Source organism: Amblyomma americanum, chromosome 1 (assembly GCF_052857255.1).
Source record: "Amblyomma americanum isolate KBUSLIRL-KWMA chromosome 1, ASM5285725v1, whole genome shotgun sequence".
Lineage (NCBI taxonomy): Eukaryota > Metazoa > Arthropoda > Arachnida > Ixodida > Ixodidae > Amblyomma > Amblyomma americanum.
In genome coordinates, this window is record NC_135497.1 from 243,787,991 (window position 1) to 243,807,380 (window position 19,390).

At 43.5% G+C, this 19,390-nt stretch overlaps 1 protein-coding gene across 2 annotated transcripts in view; it reads left to right on the top strand.

Moving 5' to 3' along the window:
- Window positions 1–19,390, top strand: part of LOC144114855 (uncharacterized) — a 96,770-nt gene that overhangs the window by 41,508 nt on the left and 35,872 nt on the right. For both annotated transcript variants that reach the window (XM_077648855.1, XM_077648856.1), the window contains 5 exons: window positions 1,593–1,807; window positions 3,747–4,555; window positions 6,801–6,999; window positions 13,523–13,658; window positions 13,776–13,937. In XM_077648855.1, coding sequence (XP_077504981.1) covers window positions 1,593–1,807; window positions 3,747–4,555; window positions 6,801–6,999; window positions 13,523–13,658; window positions 13,776–13,937 — 1,521 coding nt within the window. The remainder of the gene's footprint in view (window positions 1–1,592; window positions 1,808–3,746; window positions 4,556–6,800; window positions 7,000–13,522; window positions 13,659–13,775; window positions 13,938–19,390) is intronic.

Genomic DNA, 19,390 nt, shown 5'->3' on the forward strand with positions numbered 1-19,390 from the left:
AAAGTTTGAGAACCCCTGTTTTAGAGGAATATAAGGTGGAGTATATTTGTAATAAGGGATGAATTACTCATTAGCATTCACCCAAGCACAGCCATATGGCTACTAAGGAAAGCTTTACAGCTTCCACAGAAACTTCGCAGATAAAGACCAACTCTGTTGGTTTTTTTGAACATTTTTGGTTGATAATCACATCATACTCCTTCCTTCACTGTGGTACAAAGAACATTACTTTCAAAATACCAAGCAAAAGTATTCAAAAAGAGAAAAACCAGGATACCAAAACCAAAACCGGGTTTTGACCAAACGACGATGCCACGACAGACCGTCGTGTGACCTCATGCGTACTGTTGCAAAACGTATCGTGTATGCGTTGATTAGCCAAATTGGCAATTGTAAATCTGAGCTTGTGTCATTATTTGTCTGAAACGACGAAAAGCCAGCTCAAAATTTTGTCCCTCAGCAAACGCAGAGCAAAAATCGATGGCCATTTGTTCATTGATTTCACACATGCAAGGTTGCCTGTTCAAATCTCCCCGATTGAGGGCATGAAATGGGAAATTTTAAAATTTGTTTTTGCAGCAAAAATGCACAGCTCCACTGCGAAATTTGACACAAAGGACCAGAAACCTGCGGAGAAGATATGGTGAAAGTTTCAGCCGTAGTTGCCCTTTATAGGGGCTCTGAAAGGGGCTCTAATAAGGTTGCGGTATGCCTGGGATGATAAAAAAACACAGCTTCATTAATATTGGCTAGCAAGAATTTCTTTAATGCGCTTTGTTGAAGCTGAGCTATCTGTAGTCAAAATTTGAATTTCAGCGTCTTTGTGCCTTTATCTCTCCTCTTGTCACGTTTTGCACGCTTGGAAGTCGGAGCCCCTCCGCCGGCCCCACCTCTGGAGGTGGAGCTTCCTGACCCACCAAAGCTATGTGGCTTACTGGCTGCGGCCATGGTATCTGCCTACATCTGAAAGAATCTAACCAATAGCCATCTCTAAACTGGTATACGCAGATGCGAGCATGAAAAGTGGCCAGAAAAGGCTCGCCAACTTTCGCGCATGATTGTGGGTTTTCTGCTGCATGTAGAAGTGTACGTATCACTTTGCTCAGGTGTTCATGACAACACAATGCAGTGATTGAGCAAGTTGATGTGCTCTCCTCAGAAGGTGTTTGAGAGCCCCTTTAAAGAAAAATTCGTCCTGGTTCGGTGTCCACCCCAGGCCACGAAGAATTTTTTTTTTAACTTCGAAGCTCCTGTGGATGCTGTATAGCCTTCCTTTGTTTCCGCATGGTTGCGCTTGGGTGGATGCTAACAAGTAACTTCTGCCTTATTTAAAGAATCACCTGGTATGTATGTAGCCTGTGTGATAACTAAGTGCCTAATTTTCAAATGCCCTGACTGAGAATTACTGCTAGGATGCAAGATGTGCTACTTTTGTAGAGAAGGAAGCAAGCTGTTAGATTTTACCATCCCTTGTGTTCGGTGAAACTGGTATTGTGACAAGTCTTAACACTCATTTCAAATAAAAGCACCATAGCCACCAAAAAACAAGCTAATTTGTCTTCAAGTGGTCCACATCTATGGTGTCCATGCAGGTGGTGTTCCTCAAAGGCAGCGTGCTGAGCTGCATGGACGGGACCCTAGTGAACTGTCGCTGCAACAGCGAAGGGCTCTTTTTGAAGCTGCAGTAGTTGCGGAAGAAGAAGAGCAGCCATGTGCAGCTCCGGAGAAGTTGACGGTGGCGCAGCGTAAGGCTTTGTTTGAGCAGCAAATGAAGCTGTCCAAGGCAGCAGCAGAGCGCTCCTATCCAGTGAGTAAAATGCAGATTTTCTTTATTGTGTAGCATCCTCAGGGATGTATTTTAAGCATGACATTGTTTATTATAATAATGAATTCTATAAGTAAAATAATTCCAAAGTCCATCCTGTACTCAGTATAGTTTTCAAACAAAACCAAGATGGTGGCCGTCGGGGACGCGGTCATGGGAAGTGATGGGCACGAAGTTCTGCCATATTTTGCTCGTTAATCGCCATTGCCTCTCTATGTAGGGGTGAAATATATAATTTTTTAGTACTTAGAGGTCGAATTGGGCCTGAAATCTTTTTAGGCAGGTACTTTAGTGTATAGAACACGAATATGCCTTTTTTGCAACATAAAAATTTTCGCGTCTTTTTACCACGTCAAGACCAGTGTTTCTCCTTAACACTTTACCAGATAACATTATTTCCAGCTCCTACGTTTAAAATTTCGACAAATTTTGGTCATATAATGTGTTTAGCGACTAATGGCACATGTGCAAACATACAAGTGGGCCGAACCTGGGGGCACGTGACATGAGTTAGGGCGCAACATTAGTCAACCACTGTGGTGGCTTCTCTGCTGTGCCTAAATGCAAGTGGTGAGGCATGTTAGAACTACAAAGATGCACTTTCTTACGAGTGGGCCATTCCTGTGGGGGCACGACATAGAGAGGGAACATGCAGCGACTTCTTCATGATGACTAAGGGCAAGTGACGAAACATCTGAGAACTACAATGATGCGCTTGTATTCAAGTGGGCTGCATCTGGGAAACGCAGCATGAAAAGCAAGAAAACTGCGGCAGTCGGCCGTTGCAGCAGCTTTTCCTCTTTGTGCAAGTGCAATGGGGCGAAGCAATTGAAAACGACGAGTTAGAGTTTTCGGCTACTTTATGCGAGAGGTGTGAGGTCAATGCCCAGTGCCGCCAGGTACTCAACGGTGGGGCAGGGGGTACAAGCTTTTCCGCGGCCTGGTGCTTGGCTTACCTGGGGTGAAATGCTTGGCAAATGGGTCTTTGATCCCACCTTGTGTAGACGAAGATACCTTGTGCCATGGTGCTCTTTGGCCATAACTGCCCTTGCGCCATAAAATTTGACATCAGATTTCGGCTACTTTTGCTATTACCGTCGGCGGATTGGCTGCGTTGAAAAGTTCCGTGCTTAAGACAGCTCAAATGCGACCTGGATTGGAAGAGCACTAGAGAAGAAGCTGCTTAGACCTTGTGCCAAAAAATGCAGATCAACATTTTTACGAAGTGAAATTGTGCCTCGTCAAGCAGTTAAATTTTTTCAAAATTGAAATTTTGTGGTTTGGGTCATACATTTTTCGAGATTATACTTTCGAGATTATTTTTTTTTAACGCATCAATAAGGTTTTAAAGTACAACGATCCGCTTACATGCGAGCGGGCCGAGTCTGTGAAATGTAGCGTGAAGAGCAAAAAACACTGCAAATGCATTGGTGCAAGGGGGCGAAGCATCCAAACACAGTGAAGAAATTCTGGCTACTTATGCCATTGCTGTCGACGGGCCACATCTGCTGCGAAGTTTCTTCCCCATTCTTCAGTAAGGACAATGCTAGTGTGAACTGAATTCTGCTAGCACTAGAAAAGGAGCTGTTCTTACCTTGCGCCTAGAAATGCTTACATTTTATGCAGTGAAATTGTCAGCAAATACCTTTGTACATTATTCAACGGCTAGATTTTCTAAAATTTGGCGATTTAAATCATACATTTTCTCGGATAGACCATTTGTTTTTCAGCTTTTTAAAGAAATGTGTCAGTGAGGTTCTACAGTACATGTTGTGTATTTTGAGATATCCACCACTGGACGTAAAGGTGTTATAGAAAAAGTTAACTGCATTACAATAATTTGTGCCAAGGTTTTGCCTGAAACACCGAATATAATTCAGTTAAGTTATAAACTGTGTATATGTACAATTGCTTTGTGCAGGTGGTAAAACAGGGCAAGCCTTTGAAGAAGCCTGTGGGTAATGAAGCAAAATCCTCGGTTGCGCAGATATATTGTGAGAAAGTCACTGTGGAGAACCAAGAACAAAATTTTGGTGTTGCTGAAAGACGTGCCAGACTGGAAGGTATGGCACAGAACAAGGAGCTGACTCCGGAGTATCACAGTTTCAAGAATGTAACACTGCGGTCAGCTGTTAATCATGAGGTTTGTCATGGACAGAGCTCATTACATAGCAGCAACACCATCAAAGGTTTCACACAGACACATGTCTCGATAATCGATGCACCTGTGACTGACTTTGCGGGGAGCCCACACTCCAGCACATCAGAGGAATTTGAAGGAAAGTCAAGTCTCGGTAATGACAGTGCTTCTGAAGATGACTCTGATCCAGTAACTTCAGGCGGGAGCCCCACAGCAGTGCAAGCATCAATCTTCACCTCAGCACCAGAAGATGAGGAAAATATGGATGAGTCTGGTTTGGGAAGAAGTTGGGAGCAAACATCAGGAGAGGCTGAAGGTGCCATTGGAAAAAGGTTCAATGAGTCCTCTGATCTGGCTACGTATGACCAGCAGTATGCACACATGAAGGCACTAGAGGAAGAAATAGCCAGAGAAAAGGCTGTGTTGACTGAGGACAGAATAGAGTGTACAGAAGAAAGAAGCCATCGTGAAGCAGACACAAAATCTGTTTCTTCTGACACTGAGCATATTGAAGGTGCCCTGAAGAAGGAAGTATTGAGAAACCGTCTTTACCCAGAGCTGCCACCGATGGAGTGGAATGACGTTCCTGTGTAAGTAATATGCATTTAAGTGCCATTGCCAAGTGACTCACTTGAGTTTATTAGTATGTTTTCGCTGCAGTCTGGGGATTGTAGCACAAGGTGATGTGCTGCAGCGTAACATGGAGAGCTTGAAATAGTGCTTTGTCACAACAGATTCATAATCATTAACCATGTTGTTTGCTCTCTGTGCCTAACAGCACTGTTGCTGACAAACTACAAAGTGACAAACTTCGTGCAACACTATAGTAGCCAAGGGGTTTGAAGTTTCAGAATGCTATCGAAGAAGGCCTAGGGTGCTAGTGGCTCTTTTCTACAGAGGTTATATTTTCTTTTCTTTTTTTTTAGTAAGGTACTTCAGGTTTTTTTCAAAGGGGTCCATAAACCCCTTTTGTCCTGCTCTGGCATTTCCGAAGTGCCACCCTGCAAGAATTTTTTGTAGCAGAAAAGAGTACGAGGTTGGAGATGTGAACTAAAGCACTTCACGGGCTGCTTTCTGAGGTCCGAGCCCTAGCCTCAAAGCCTGAGCCCTGCCCAGGCCCACGACTTCAAGCTCGGGCTCATTCCCGCAGCAGTTCAAGAGGTAAAGTGCTCACTCAACTGCTCACTCAACACCTAAAGAAGTGGCCGGCAAGGGCACTGAAATCGCCTTAACACTTTTAAAAAATTCGTTTTGCAAATACAAAAAGAAGATAGGCGGGTTCGCATGCTTGGCTTTTCGAGCAATGATTGGCCCTCGATGTCTAAATATTAAAAGTCCTCGAAGCCGTAGCAATGAATTTTTTTTTATCAGAATGATTCCACACTGGCAGTGTTTCTATGGAGACGAAAAGCAAAATTTCCTGTTTATTGCTTAGTATTAGGGCTGTGCAAATATTAAAATTTTCAAATTCGAATCGAATATGAATATGGAGAAAAAAGGCTTTCGAATATTTGATTCAATTATTCGAATTCGATGTAGCATAGAGATGTTTTTGAAGGGCGAAGGCAGGCAGTCAGAGGCTCTTGGAATATACTGTTGCCGGTCGAGCACTGGAATGAAGGTCCTTCTCCAGAGGTTCTTATTAGGCTCCTAATGTCCACTTGTGAGCGGTAACATAAAAGCTAGCATATGTGGAGCGCCTTCAGGTAGATCCGACGGTGCGTGCTCGCTGATATCTGAAACAACTGAAGCAAGCGGTGCTGTGTACTTTAGTAGGTGAACGCTCTCATGCAAATGAGCCATGTGGCAGGCATTACAATGCTGCACTAAGAATGGCACTATAGTACAGCCTGCTGCTAGATTTTCACTTCATAAAAATGTCAGTAAGCATTTTTTTTTCTGTTTTAACTTCTTTTGCTTCGATCAGCATGGCCAGGTGTACACGTCCATAGTTACTTGGATATAGCACAGCTATTGATGCTGATTAAACTGTCTTCAAATCAGCTGTCTCTAATTCCTGGTGAACAAAAAAGTAGTGGCTTATTAATAAACCACTGGAAAGATTTTAGCACTTAGCACTGGGATCCTTTCATTTCAGAGACGCTCCAGGCAGCAGTAAAAATAAGTCAGTATTGTGTGTAATTTTCCTTGCATGAGGAAAGTGAAACTATAGCAGATACAAAAGTTATGTAAATAAGCACTCTAATTTTTTTTCTCAGCCAACACCATGGCCTTGTTTCTTCAGCTATCGCTGCTAGAGCGCCCAAAGTGCACTTCACATTACAGTACAGAATCAAAAGCCGTACACAGCCCTCTATGCACGGGCCCCAGCCCAACAATATTTTCAAAGATGGGCAGACCATGTGTGCAGCTGTCATATTGTCACAGATGACCAGATGCCAGAGGAAGCTGTGCCACTATTTGCTGCATCACCTGTTCATTCGTCGGTCACTATTACAGACAGTCGAAACGCTTGAAATTTGTTGGTGCGCTGTTTCCACTTTTGTCATTGAACAGACGGACAAAGCAGAGCTCATGAGCTCAGCTTGATGCTCATGATGAGCATTAGTTGCCTATGTGGCATAAAACCCAACACAACACAACACTGATGAAAGAGAGACAGCGGCACGGAAATTGAGTGGGTCATGTTAGTTGTACTCCACTGATGTTTACATAAAAGGAGTGAGCCATTGCTGCACAATCATACTTTTTTGTTTTCTGCCTTTTTAGTTAATTTCTTACCACTTGGCTTCACTGTTGCTTGCTAAGTGAAAACACTGGTAACTGGCTGGTCCACAGTGCTAGGTAGCCTGCCATGTTTAATTTACATTGCAGGGCTGTTCCTCCACCCAAGCCTCGTAGGGCAGCTGCCTCTCCAGAGGATGGTCAGCCGCTGGTACACACACAGAGTGTTTACAGGCGCAAAGTGTGCACTCCGCTGCGGCAGTTGGAGCAGTCTGCCACACCAGGTCACACGCAGTTCACACCTGCAGCCCAGACCAGCAACCAGATGGACATCCAGCTCCAGATCAAGGTAATTAAGAGAGTGGAACTGGCCGCTAGTTATTACACAACTGATGTTATTTGTCACGTGTAGGTACTGTAGGCTGTAGTTAATATTGCTGCCTAGAAATAAGTCTGGTGCCTTAAAGGTATCCTGAACCACGTTTTGAGCATGACGAGTTAGCAACTAGTGTGCTGCCTTGAATGTCTCAATAAGGTCGCACAGTCCTATGTAGCACATTGCATAAAAAAAAGTGGTGTACAGTCCACACACTTGTCTAGAGCGCTCGAACGGTGCGCTCTGTTTTGCATTTGTAACAATCGCCGCTGACTGGCGGGCCTGATGCAGCATATGCCGACGACTGTGTGTTCATAAATTAAAAATAAGACAGACCAGCTGATACTAAAGATGCTTTTCAAAAACTTACCGCATGGTGTGACGCCTGGCAAATGCCAATCAACTTTCAAAAAACCATCTTCATGAGGATGACACGCAAAAAAAGTCCGCTCATATTTCATTATTCTTCCTTTACAACATTCTTTCTGAGGTTGAACGCTACAAATATCTGGGTTTATGGATCACTAACATTCTTGACTGGACCAGGCACATAAATCAGGTCTCAAGCAATGCAAACCACAAACTTTTCTGTTTGAGGCATGCACTGAAGCTCTCCACCCCCGAAGTTCAGCTTCTAGCTTACAAATCAATTGGCCTCCCTGTACTAGGTTATGCGGTCGTACTGTGGGATCTGTTCACAAAAACAAATGTTGATAAAATTGATAAAATGCAAAAAAGAGTGGTCCGTTTTGTTTACAATAGCTATGGACGTGCATCAGTGACTAACATGTTTCATAAGGCTGGTTTGATACCATTAACCAAAAGGAATCGCGTCTGTCGTCTCAAATTTTTGTACCAACTTGTAAACGGTCATTTCAATATGAATCTTGGTGAAATATCTTTCTCATCAGGTTACAACACTAGGCAGCAACACAATCTCACAACAATTGCCCTTGTAACAATTGCTTCAAATATTCTTTTTTCCCAAGAACAGTAACGGACTGGAATCGCCTTACCAGTGACAAAATTTTACGGAAATCTGTGGCATCATTTACTAGAAGTTTAAGTTTTCCCTAATTTCTGCTTTGTGGTTGCATTTCGTTGTACTTGCTCATCAGGTTTAAGTATTTTTGTTACTGACTGGTTGTAATAGTTGCACTACATATATTACTTTCTCTGTTTACTGCCGATGAGCAGTTGATTATTATTGTTACTTTTATGTGTGAGCTTTTTTTTCACTGAACTTTTGACACCTGTGCTAGGTATTATTTTCTCTGTTTATTGCCAATGAGCGGTTCTTTATTGTGACTTCTACATCTGAGCTTTTTGCCTGAACTTTCGACACTTGTACTTGTAATTTTCTTTTTTGTATTCATGCAACCCACCCTGATAAAATCCTTTGTGGGATTGAGTATTCACAAATAAATTAAAGTAAAATAAAATTAAATTTAAAGACATGACTAGGTAAACACAATCCATAGGAATGGGCACTCACCATATGGACAGGTTTCATGCCCTTGGTAATTGGTAAATAATGCAAGTGGACTCCCTGGTGCACCGTTCGAAATGACTGTACAAGAAGTCTCCTTCCTTTTTTTATGCCTGCTTTATCGCTGCCATTATGCTTTCCTGGAGCAGCCACTGTAGCGAAAAATTGGTGGGTGCGTGGTGGCAGTGGGGATCCAACACAGCTCCTCCCTCCTCAGGTCGATGCTGAGACAACCAGCCACCGCTGTGGTTCTCAGCATCCTTGCTTCCCTTTACAAAGTGAGGGACAAACTGAGGGGCCCTCGGTGGGTTCCTTGTGTCTAATTGTGGACTAAGCTATGGGCAACTATGGGAAACAATCTCCCACATTCTTTGCGCATGTTTGCTCACTGCCTGATGTGGGTGGGATGGACTGAGACCTGTGAAAATTGCTGTGCTGTTCTAGTCTCCCCATTTCTCCTCTTTATTTAAAATCTTGTTCCCTATGACTCACGGCCTGCAACATTGTGTAAATCTGTAAATTAAATTATCTGATGAGTGGATGGGGAAGAAAAACATTTTCATTCTATTAGTTGTACTATCAGCCACATTGTGGTTATTATGAGAACGGAAAACAATTTAAATAAGTGAATTGTGTAGTTCTACTGCATATACTAGATACATTATCAAATAAATGATGTTTTCCACACATTCGATTAAAGGGGCTGTGAAAGGGGGCACAAAAGATGCGATGTGCTAGGATGCTAAAGGACGCCGGTTCACTAATATACTCCAGCAACAATTTCTTAGGTGCGTTTTGTGGAAGTTGAGTTATCTGGAGTCAAAATTTGAATTTTGGCGTCTTCGCGCCTTTCCCTCTCCTCTCGTCACTTTTTGCATGCTGAAATGACGGCGCTCCTCGCACTCGCCCCCTCCGCCAGTTGCCGACTTGTGTGAACCAATGCTAGCATTCCGCTGCTGACGTAACAAGCGCTACATGGTGTAACGAGCGCGGATGCTGACGTAATGAGCTCGGATTCAGGCAAAAGCACAGCACCGCAGGTTGCCGCTAGGCGTTGAAGCGGGAGCTTTAAAAATTGTTTTGTAAATTAACGGCTTGCTTTTGAGGTCTTGTATGCGGGCAGCATGAACTCTCATTGGCCTGTACTCTACATAATGCAAGCATTTATAGACAACCTCAAACACCCTTTTCAGGGACCCTTTAACTCTGATGAACTAAAGCGGCTGTTTGGGCTTGTTGGTCAGTGAACATGGTAAAAGAATGCAGCGCGAAAAAAACAAGGACGAACAGAAGTGGACAGGACAGGACAGGGCGCTGACTACCAACACATTTATTCAAGAAAGATGAGCAGCTTATATAACACAGTCCAACACCCACGTGACCAAGAAAATAGCAAACGCGTTCAACTATTTAATACAAAAAAAAAACGAAGTACACAATATCAATGTGATACATATCTAGGTAACGCAAAGTCAGCCAAGTACCGATAAAACCGAGAGGACCACGACGAACCGTAAGGTGCACGCATGGAAAATGGTCAGTCAGCGACCTTTGCCGCCAATGCGGCACGAGGCAAAACGAAAACGAAAATAACAAAATAGTCACCGAACACTAAGTAAAAGTCAAAGCTAAAAGCAGGGTCGGGGCCAAACGCATAACAACACAATACAAAACGCAACGCAAAAGCTGAGTCAACCGTTCACAGTCAAACTGAGTCAAAAAAGTTGAAAGTTCTCTAGAACAAGAATTAAAAGCAGACGTGATTAAAAAAAAAAAAACGTGTTTATAGTGGGCCTAGAAAACTGGACTCCTTGTCTGTAAGTAAAATTGAAGGCGTGCTGACGCACTTGTCTCCAGCTTTGGCTATCATCCTTGCCTCAATGATGACCCTTTCAATTTCTGTCCGCGCCCGTGCTCTGACAACCGTGCGCGTGTAACATGGTTCGCACCCTTTGCAAGACTTGCAATGGTCGTCCAGGTGCCCGCCGCTTTTGTTACGGACCCTCCGGCGGTGTTCAAACAATATCTCGTTGAGACACCTGCCGGTTTGCCTAATATACACGCATCTACACTTCAAGGGAATCTCGTAAATGACACATGTAGCACAATGTGTGAGTGGTTCTACATGTCTAATAGGGCAAACCTTTTTCTTTTGCTTTGTCAGCAGTGTACACACTCGTGACAATTTGCACGGGGCTGAGAAGACAAGGTTTACGTTGTTTCTTTTTGCAACCTTCTTTAAATTGTGAGACAGCTTGTGAAGATACGGGATGACGGCCAAGGGAGGTCGTTTGGCCTGTTCTAGCTTGCCTGCGTCTTTGCCTTGCACTTTCAATTTCTGGAGAAGAGTCTCTAAAACGCTACTCACTAGTGTTGGTGAGTAGCCAGCACTGTAAAGACGTTGGACTGTTCGTGTGTTTTGTGTGTGCTGGAAAGATGAGTGCAGTGTTGCAAACCACGAACCAGCTCAGCTGTCTATGCTTAGTAGAGTTACACATTGCCTATATGACTGCTGATGTTTCTACTGAATCAAATTCTGTTTCGTAATTTATGAAATGTATAAATAGGATGGTTATATTCTGCACCTTTCTCTGTCACCTGATTGATAGTATGAATACAGTCTAACGCTGAGTACCTTTTTTAGAAACCTGCCTGTTCTTTTGCTTGACTGAGTTAACCCTTCAGTTGGTCGATTTGTATTATCTCTTACCTTAGCAAACACCTTGTAAGCAACGGAAAGAAATCTGTGTAAATGTCGTGAACGTCCTGGCTGTTTTATTTCCAAGCACAAAGAAACAATTTTCGCGTCTTTGGAAATTGTCCAATTCCTTGTGTTCTCTTCCTTACATTCACTACATTTTGCATCTTATAGGAATATAGGCACCAAATTTTAAGAAACTGCTAAAAAGTTTATATTTGAATATCTTCTTGGCGCTGTTTTGGTTTTGGTGTCATCAACCAGGTGATGCCTGTGATGTCAAAGGTGGTTTAGGTCACGTGAGGCATAACTGCAATACAATAGCCAGTATGTAGTTCTAATTCATTAAGAAGCTTAAGCTAGCTTGCTTCAAAGGCCAGAATGACTGCATGCCGCCACGGTGATTCAATGGTTATGACGCTTAGCTGCTGACTCGAAAGATGCACGTTCGAGCCCAACCGTGCCGGTCGCATTTCAATGGAGGTGAAATGGTAGAGTCCCGTGTACTTTGCGATGCAAGTGCACAATAAAGAACCCCAGGTGGTCGAAATTACCGGAGCCCTTCACTACAGCGTCCCTCATAGCCTGAATTGTTTTGGGACGTTAAACCCCATAAGCCATAAACTTTTTTCTGTCTTTATTTCAGAATGCTTGTTTTCATTTTTTCAGTGAATGAATAACTGACTTTTTTCGGTGATTTATCGTGGCAATCCTGTGGGGTCAAAGTCGCTTAGCGTCTGTCTCTGCATTTTTGCAATAATGAACAGTTTTATTAACCAGTAAGTAATATACAAATGGTGGCACTAGGAGCGGTGCTTGTAGAAGGAATTGCTGTCATCATTATAAAGTAATGAAAGTGAAATGACATAGCCAGCATACAAAAACGCAAGTGGGAGTTTACTTCTAAGAACTCGGTTGACGTGTTATCGCTGGGTTGAGTGAGAGGTCGGTGCATCATGTGGTCTGTGTGTTGATAGCAGTGGTGGAACTGCTGCTGAATCGTTGCGGTAGCTACAACGTCATGCTTTTCCATGATGCCCATGCATGGTTTCATGTCATTGTCCTACAAGCAGTTTATAAAACTACTTAACCAACTAAGCAGGTGATGATAGTGAACAAACAATGCTTAGCTAGGAGGCACTGAGGAGGGGGTGCTTCCCAGTCTGCAGAGGCATGTGACATAGTGTAGCATTGCCTCAAATTGCACAGTTGTGCTGCTTATCCAACGCACTCACTGTTGCGTTGCATCTTGGCTTCCCTACTTAGTTAATTTTCAACTTTGAGTGTACCTCGTACTCAACAGCCAGCTAGCTATGCCTTTCATGCCAAAAATACTGACTTTTCTTGTTTAAAACTCAATCTTGAAAACTTATTTCGGTGACATCGGATCGTTTCTTTTTTCAGATGAACGGAAAAGTCCAACCCCTATATGTAACTAAGGCATTCCCGAAATTCACTGTGTGAAGGCTTTATAGGAAGCAAAGAAGGTGAAGATTGGTGCTTTGGACTTACAAAACATGCTTCACCAAGCTTAAGTTCTGCCTGAAATCAGAGGTGTCAGGTTTCTTTAGCTATTGCTTAATATTTTATTATGACTATGATTTTAATAAGTATTGAATAGCTATATATACGTGGTTGCGTGTTAGCATGCCCTCTATTCAAGCCCAAGCAAGGCGTTATCAGAGGCCTGTGTTTAAGCACTGCAGTGGTCATGGTTGTTAAGCTGTTCTCAGAGCAAGAGCCTATGTTGGTTATTTCAGCCTCGACTTTAGAGCATAAGCTCTACTTCACGACCAAAGCTGCAAAAGCGGATTCATCGCTGAAGCTTTCATATTCACCTTGAATATATAAATACTGCCGCATCTGTGATTCGAACCCACGGTGGCGCGAACAGATAAGCTTTGCTGGCCTTTGCACGAGAGCACTATGCTATTGCTGCAGTCAGTCACACCTCGTGTTAAACTGCAACACACTCTCGTGTTAAACTGCAACACACTCTTGCACTGTGCTTTGCACATCAACATCTTCATCATCTTCATCAACTGACACTACTGTCGAACTAATATCATCGCGAGACGTGCCGACGACCCAGCAAAACAAAACCATGAGCCAATCACGCTAAACACATGCTTTCGCACGTCTACTCTGTTTAACTGAATTAAAACCCCACCATTTTTTTTCTCTCTGGTTTCTCTGTATGTGTGCAGAAACAGATCAGAAAAAAATATTGCTCAGGGCACACTCTTGTATTATCGTCAGCGTATGAAAGGACAATGGTGTTCAAGCTCAGAATTGATGTTGCATCGCAGGCTCTGTACAAAGAAGCAGAAGCCCAGGAAGTGGTGATAGCTCAAGCAAGCCGAGCCTTGGAGGTTTGTCGCCTGACAACGGAATTTCTTGGCTCTGCTGAACAAGTAGAAGGGGAGCGCTTACTTTTGCTTGCAAGTGAGTCTCGTTCTTTAACATCTTTAATTGTGTGTGCATTTTCCCAGTCCTTTAGTCATAATCAGTATGATGTGCTGTCCTCTAAAGTAACTTCTGGATGCATTTGGGACCCACCAGCTGAGCGCAGGCAAGCTTGTCTAGCAGAAGTGGAACGGCTCAAAACGCGTGGTGGGTGTGGAGATGACGAAGTGGTTCCTGAGCGTGCTTCCCTGACCCTGAGCCAGCTGCAGCTGCCCCTCAAGCGAGAGTTCCTGGCTGCTCAACTTGAAGGGATTCTGGGTATGCACATTTTTGTTGGCTAGCGTCTTAGTGACTTCAAAAAACTGGGTCATCAAAGTTCATCATTTGCTGAGTCATCAAACGTGATAATCATGCATGTTGTTGGGCTAGCATCTAGCATTGTTCAATTTTCAGCCTAAAGACTGGAAATAACTTTATTGTTTTGAGGTAGTGCATTGTGTGTAAAGTAAAAGCTCATTAATTTGACCCCCATTAATTCGGAAATCCGGATGATTCGAACTGCTGGCTCGGTCCCGGCCAGTGACCATATAAACCTGTGACATTGGACGCTCGCTAAATTGGATGCTATGGGTCCTGCACCAGTAAATTCGAAGACTCCCAAAGGAGGCCGCATCCAGGTATGGCCGGCACAGCAAGAAATCATCGAAACAGCTTTACTCAAAACCTGAGTTCCAGGCTGCATAGCTGCCTGCGTACCTCTGATGTACGTGCCATGGCAGGTGTGACAACAAACGAACTGCCCTGTCTCTGAGAACAGTGCGACTGCTTAGTTTCGGTTTCACTTTTTTGAGCTTCGAACCATGCCGCAGTAACGGCGGCTCAATCAGCAAGCATCTACCAGCCAACCTAACCCAGCTGTGTACCATTTCGGGCGCTGATTGCCGCATTGCCGGTGTTTTCTTTCCCCATTTTTTTTTTCTCGCTGCTTCAGCTCCGTTGAACCATTTCATTCCCTTCTGTTCACATGGTTCCATTTTTCCAGTCTGCCAAAACTGCGCACTAGTCACGTGACAGTACCGCTTGTCATGGGTGTGACGCAGTAGCAATAGAACGCCACCAAGTCGCACTGTGAAGGATAAAGGAGGCTTTTACGATGTTGTAGAAATTTTGCTATTTTGCTTCAATGCTCCTCACAGTATGCATGCAATAAAGCATTGATGGAAACGTGAAAAATAATGAGTGCTGGGCTGTACTCATCCCAATATCAGGCGACCATTACCGAGTCTATTGCCAAATAAATTTACCATGATGCAAGCAGTTCTTGGCAGTTTTATCGGAGTCATTCGATAATTCAAACTTTTGAATTATTGGAACATTTTTTCCTGTCCCTTGAAATTCGAATTAATGAGCTTTCACTGCACATCATATGCCATGTAGCTATGGATAAAAGGAAGTGAGATGTTTGTCCACATATCAGCATCATTTGTATATGGGAATATGAGATAAAAGAAATCACACCATTATTTATTCAAGTTTCCTGTGAGCATGGAAGTGGCAGTGTGACATCTGCAAACATAAGATTGGCTCCATTTTTGTTGCAATGATAGGAAGATTTAACTTTAAGTTAGCACTGCGGTATTCAGGTAGGGGCCAATTGTGCTGAGGTCTTTGTGCCACTGTATTACAACACAATATACACGGTGTCCCAGCTAACTTTAGCCAGGGTTTTAAAATATGCTGCGGCACTCTAAGACGACGTGTCCAAATGCATGTTGCAGGCTGTTGTATGGAGCAACTCACACGATTTTTTTTATTCTGCTTAATTGCATAATTAGTCAAGATTAATTAAGCAGCTTCAGAAGCAACGAAGATAGGCGAGAAAGTCCAATGGGAAAGTTGTAGGATGGTCCATGAAACGTCCAACTGAACAGTTTCTAACTGTCCATCTATTACGTATTGGCTTTTTTTTTGCTCTCTGCAGATGCCCGTGAAATACAAAAAATACCACGCGACATGCCCGCTTGTGTGCCATTATGATTGCTGTGCTCTCAAACGTTCCGTGTAGGAATGAACAGAACATTTATCCCGGTGTGCTGCCGCTTAAAACGTGACAGGGCTGCGATGCAGGCGCTGGCTATGGGATTTACGCGAGCGCAAGCGATAAGGACTTTGTCTGCTTGTCGCTATCAAGCGGCACAAGGTAAGCATACCGCTTGCGTATATTGCACAGCCAGCTGCTGCGTCACTGCCCTGTCATGTTTTAAGCGGCAGCACTACGGGCTAATTGTTCTGTTTGTTCCTACACGGAACGTTTGAGAGCACTGCAATCGCGGCACGGAATCGGACATGTTGCGTGTTTTTTTTTTTTTTTGCTTTTTTGTATTTCGCGGGCATCTACAATGAGCTAAAAAAAAGCCGATACATAATAGATGGAAAGCTAGAAACTGTCGAGTTGGACGTTTCGCAGACCGTTCTACAACTTTCTCCTTGGACTTTTTCTCCTCTCTTCGTTGCTTCCGAAGCTGCTTAATTAATCTCGACTAATTATGCAATTAAGCACAATACAAAAAATAGTGTGAGTTGCTCCATACAACGGCCAGCAACATGCATTTCGTTGCGTCGTCCCAGAGTGTCGCAGCATATTTTAAAACCCTGGCAAAAGTTAGCTTGGACACTGTATATGATACAGTGTGCATGCATCAGCCCAGTGAATTCTTCTTTCTCTTCATGCACCACCAGAGTTTTATTGGCAGAAGATCATTTGTTAGTTCATTTGCCTTCAGCCATTGACAAAAAGTTCATTTTCATTTAAAGGTTGCATTTTTTTGTGCTCTTGTCTGGCTGAAATTTTATTTCCTGAATTTTTGCTAGTTGTCGAGCAGTTACACCAACTATGTTGCATTGGCTGTGTTTGTGGCAGTGTAGCATTGATTGTACAGGACAACTGCATTTTTCTGCTGCACACTCTTACCTTGGGAACGGATGACTGTAAGGGCAGCACATTTAGGAAGACATGTGTAAAACGTCACAGTGAGAGAACAGGGACTAAATGACCAGTAAGCCACCTAAGCTGGTGATGCCAAGTTCATCTAGAAGCATAAAAATATGGGACGTTTACGTGCCTCTTAACTTTTTTTTTTTTAGTGCAATGCTTGAACAGAAGGAAACGAAAAGCAGGGAAGCACAAAAGCAAGAAAAAAAATTCACTCTGTAAAGGATAAATCTGTAGACAGGCCATGTTTTCTGAAATACATCATCGGAGGGTAATTTTTTTGTGCTGCTTCAGAGTTTATATTGTGTAAACAGTTTCGACACCTCATTGTAGTGTCTTTTAAGGTTGCCTCTGCCAATGTTGTGTTTCTCATGTGGCAATTTCACTGCTGGATATCAGCATGTCTAGCGACCTGGAAAACCTGGAATTGTAAAGGAAATTTTGTGCACCTGGAAAAATCGGAGAATTGTCAGGGATACCATAAAAACATTGGCCAAGTCAGGGAAAATGGTTGTCTACCATGAATCACAACAAAACTGCGAATACCCAGCACGTTGTCCAAACACATGTGTATGACATCTTTTTGCTTTGAACGCATATAAGGCCTGACATCCTATGACCCGTCACAGTAGCTCAATGGCTTTGTTGTCCAGCTCCAGATCTAATAGTCATGGGTTTGATTCCGGCCATGGCGGCCATGTTTTGTTGCAGGTGAAATACAAAAGCGCCTGTGTGCTGTGCGACATCAGCACACATTGAAGAATCTCAGGTGGTCTAAATTAATCCTGAGCCCTCCACTATGGCATCCCTCATAGCTTGAATGGCTTCAGGACATTAAAATTTCAAAATCCACATTTTGCCTGACATCCTATCCATTCTAGCTGTCTTTTTTTCACTGGCCACGAAGTGAGCATTGCATATACTGGTTTGTTGTGCGTTCTGTACTGGTTGCTGCCCTGCTTTAGTATACATAGCTACATTCAAAAGCATTTTCTACGGAATAAGCCAGAACCATGCAGTAGGGCACGAAATTTGTGTGCTTTCGGCTTTTTCATGCAAAGCACCACGCTGCCCTACTGTGACATCGAAGTCGTTCTAGAAAGCTTGCTCTCAGGCTGTGTCTGTCTGATAGGCCATGCAGAAACTAAAACTAATACAGTCTAGTTGTTCTGTGGTTAAAGCTGCGATGCCAAGGTAACAAAAAGCTGCTGTTGTTTTGTGAATGTCACCTCGTGCTTATCTCACGGCATTGCTGCTGTTTAAAAGGGCATCAGAGTGAACAAAGTGCATTAAAGCGAATCACAGTGAATCAGTGGAAAGGTGGGAAAAACATTGCTTTTCATAGATGATGAACCAACTAGCCCATGTCAGCCCCTTTTCTTGAGGGTGGTTTGTTGAAAGCCTGAAGGAAAAAATTTCTGCCAGCACAATAACTATAATGGAGGGTATCATTAAAGGGGCTCTGAAAGGGTCTGTCAGTAAAGGTGTGGTATGCATGTAATGTTAAAGGACTCCACCTCACAAATATCCTCCAAGAAGAAATTTTTTGATGTACTTTGTAGAAGCTGAGTTAACTGTAGACAAAATTTGAATTTAAGCGTCCTCACACTTTTTTCTCTCACACCACTTTTTGCACACTGAAAGGTCAGCTCTCCTCCGCGGGCCCCACCGCCAACGCCAAAGCGACACGACTGACTGGTGATGACCATGGTAGCTGCGTGACGTTTGAAAGAATGTAACCAATAGTCATCTCTTAACCGTCATACACAGGGGCGTGACACAGGGGAGGGCATGAGTATGAGAAAGTCACGGGAAAGGGCTCCCGAACTTTCGTGTGCAATTGTGGGTTCTCTGCTGCATGTAGAAGTGTATTATTTGGCTCAGGTGTTTATGACTATGCAATGTAGTGATTGAGCAAGTTTATGTACTCTTCTGAGAATGTGTTTCAGAGCTCTGTTAAAGGAATTCCCTAATAGTTTCTCAAACTGAAGTTGTCTGTTGCTCTTGTGAAAGCTCAGGTATTGCCATTGGATTGCACCACTTATGTGAATCGATAAAGCAGCAAAGACATTTGTGAGCATAATTTTAACAAACCGCCAAATCTAAGCTCTCAAACCAGTAGGGCCTGTGTCTTGAGGTGTCACAAGGGAGCGCGGAACGAGTTGTCTCGCTGAAGGTTTCGCTCGTGTTGCAGGTTAAGCTGTTGGTCTTTCATTTTGCAAATCATGCTCTGTGTTTCGAAGAAATGCTCCGCATTATGCCTTTCGCAAGTCGACCTCGCTCGATCATTGAAGGGATATCTAGCCTCATCAGCCACTAAAAGGAAATGCGTCTGTTCTGTGTCTGCACTGTGATGAGAAGAGAATCTCTACTTGAAGAACGTGAGGGGCAAGCTTATAGTAAAAGCTCCCTAATTCGATCGCCATTAACTTGGAAATCCGGATAATTTGAACTGCTGGCTCGGTCCTAACCAACACCCATGTAATTCTGTGGCGTCGTATGCTTTTTAATTCGGATGCTGCGGATCTCGCACCGTTTAATTCGAGCGGGCTCCCAAAGGAAGGCCGCATCCAGTTAATTCGGATGCTGCGGATCTGGCACCGTTTAATTCGAGCGAGCTCCCAAAGGAAGGCCGCATCCAGTTATGACCAGCGTGGCAAGAGATTGTCGAAGTAGCCCTACTCAAAAATTGAATTCCATGCTGCAGAGCCACTCTCAGTCCGTGCACCTCTGACACCGGCTGCAACGGCAGACGTGATGATGAATGGATGGTCCTGTC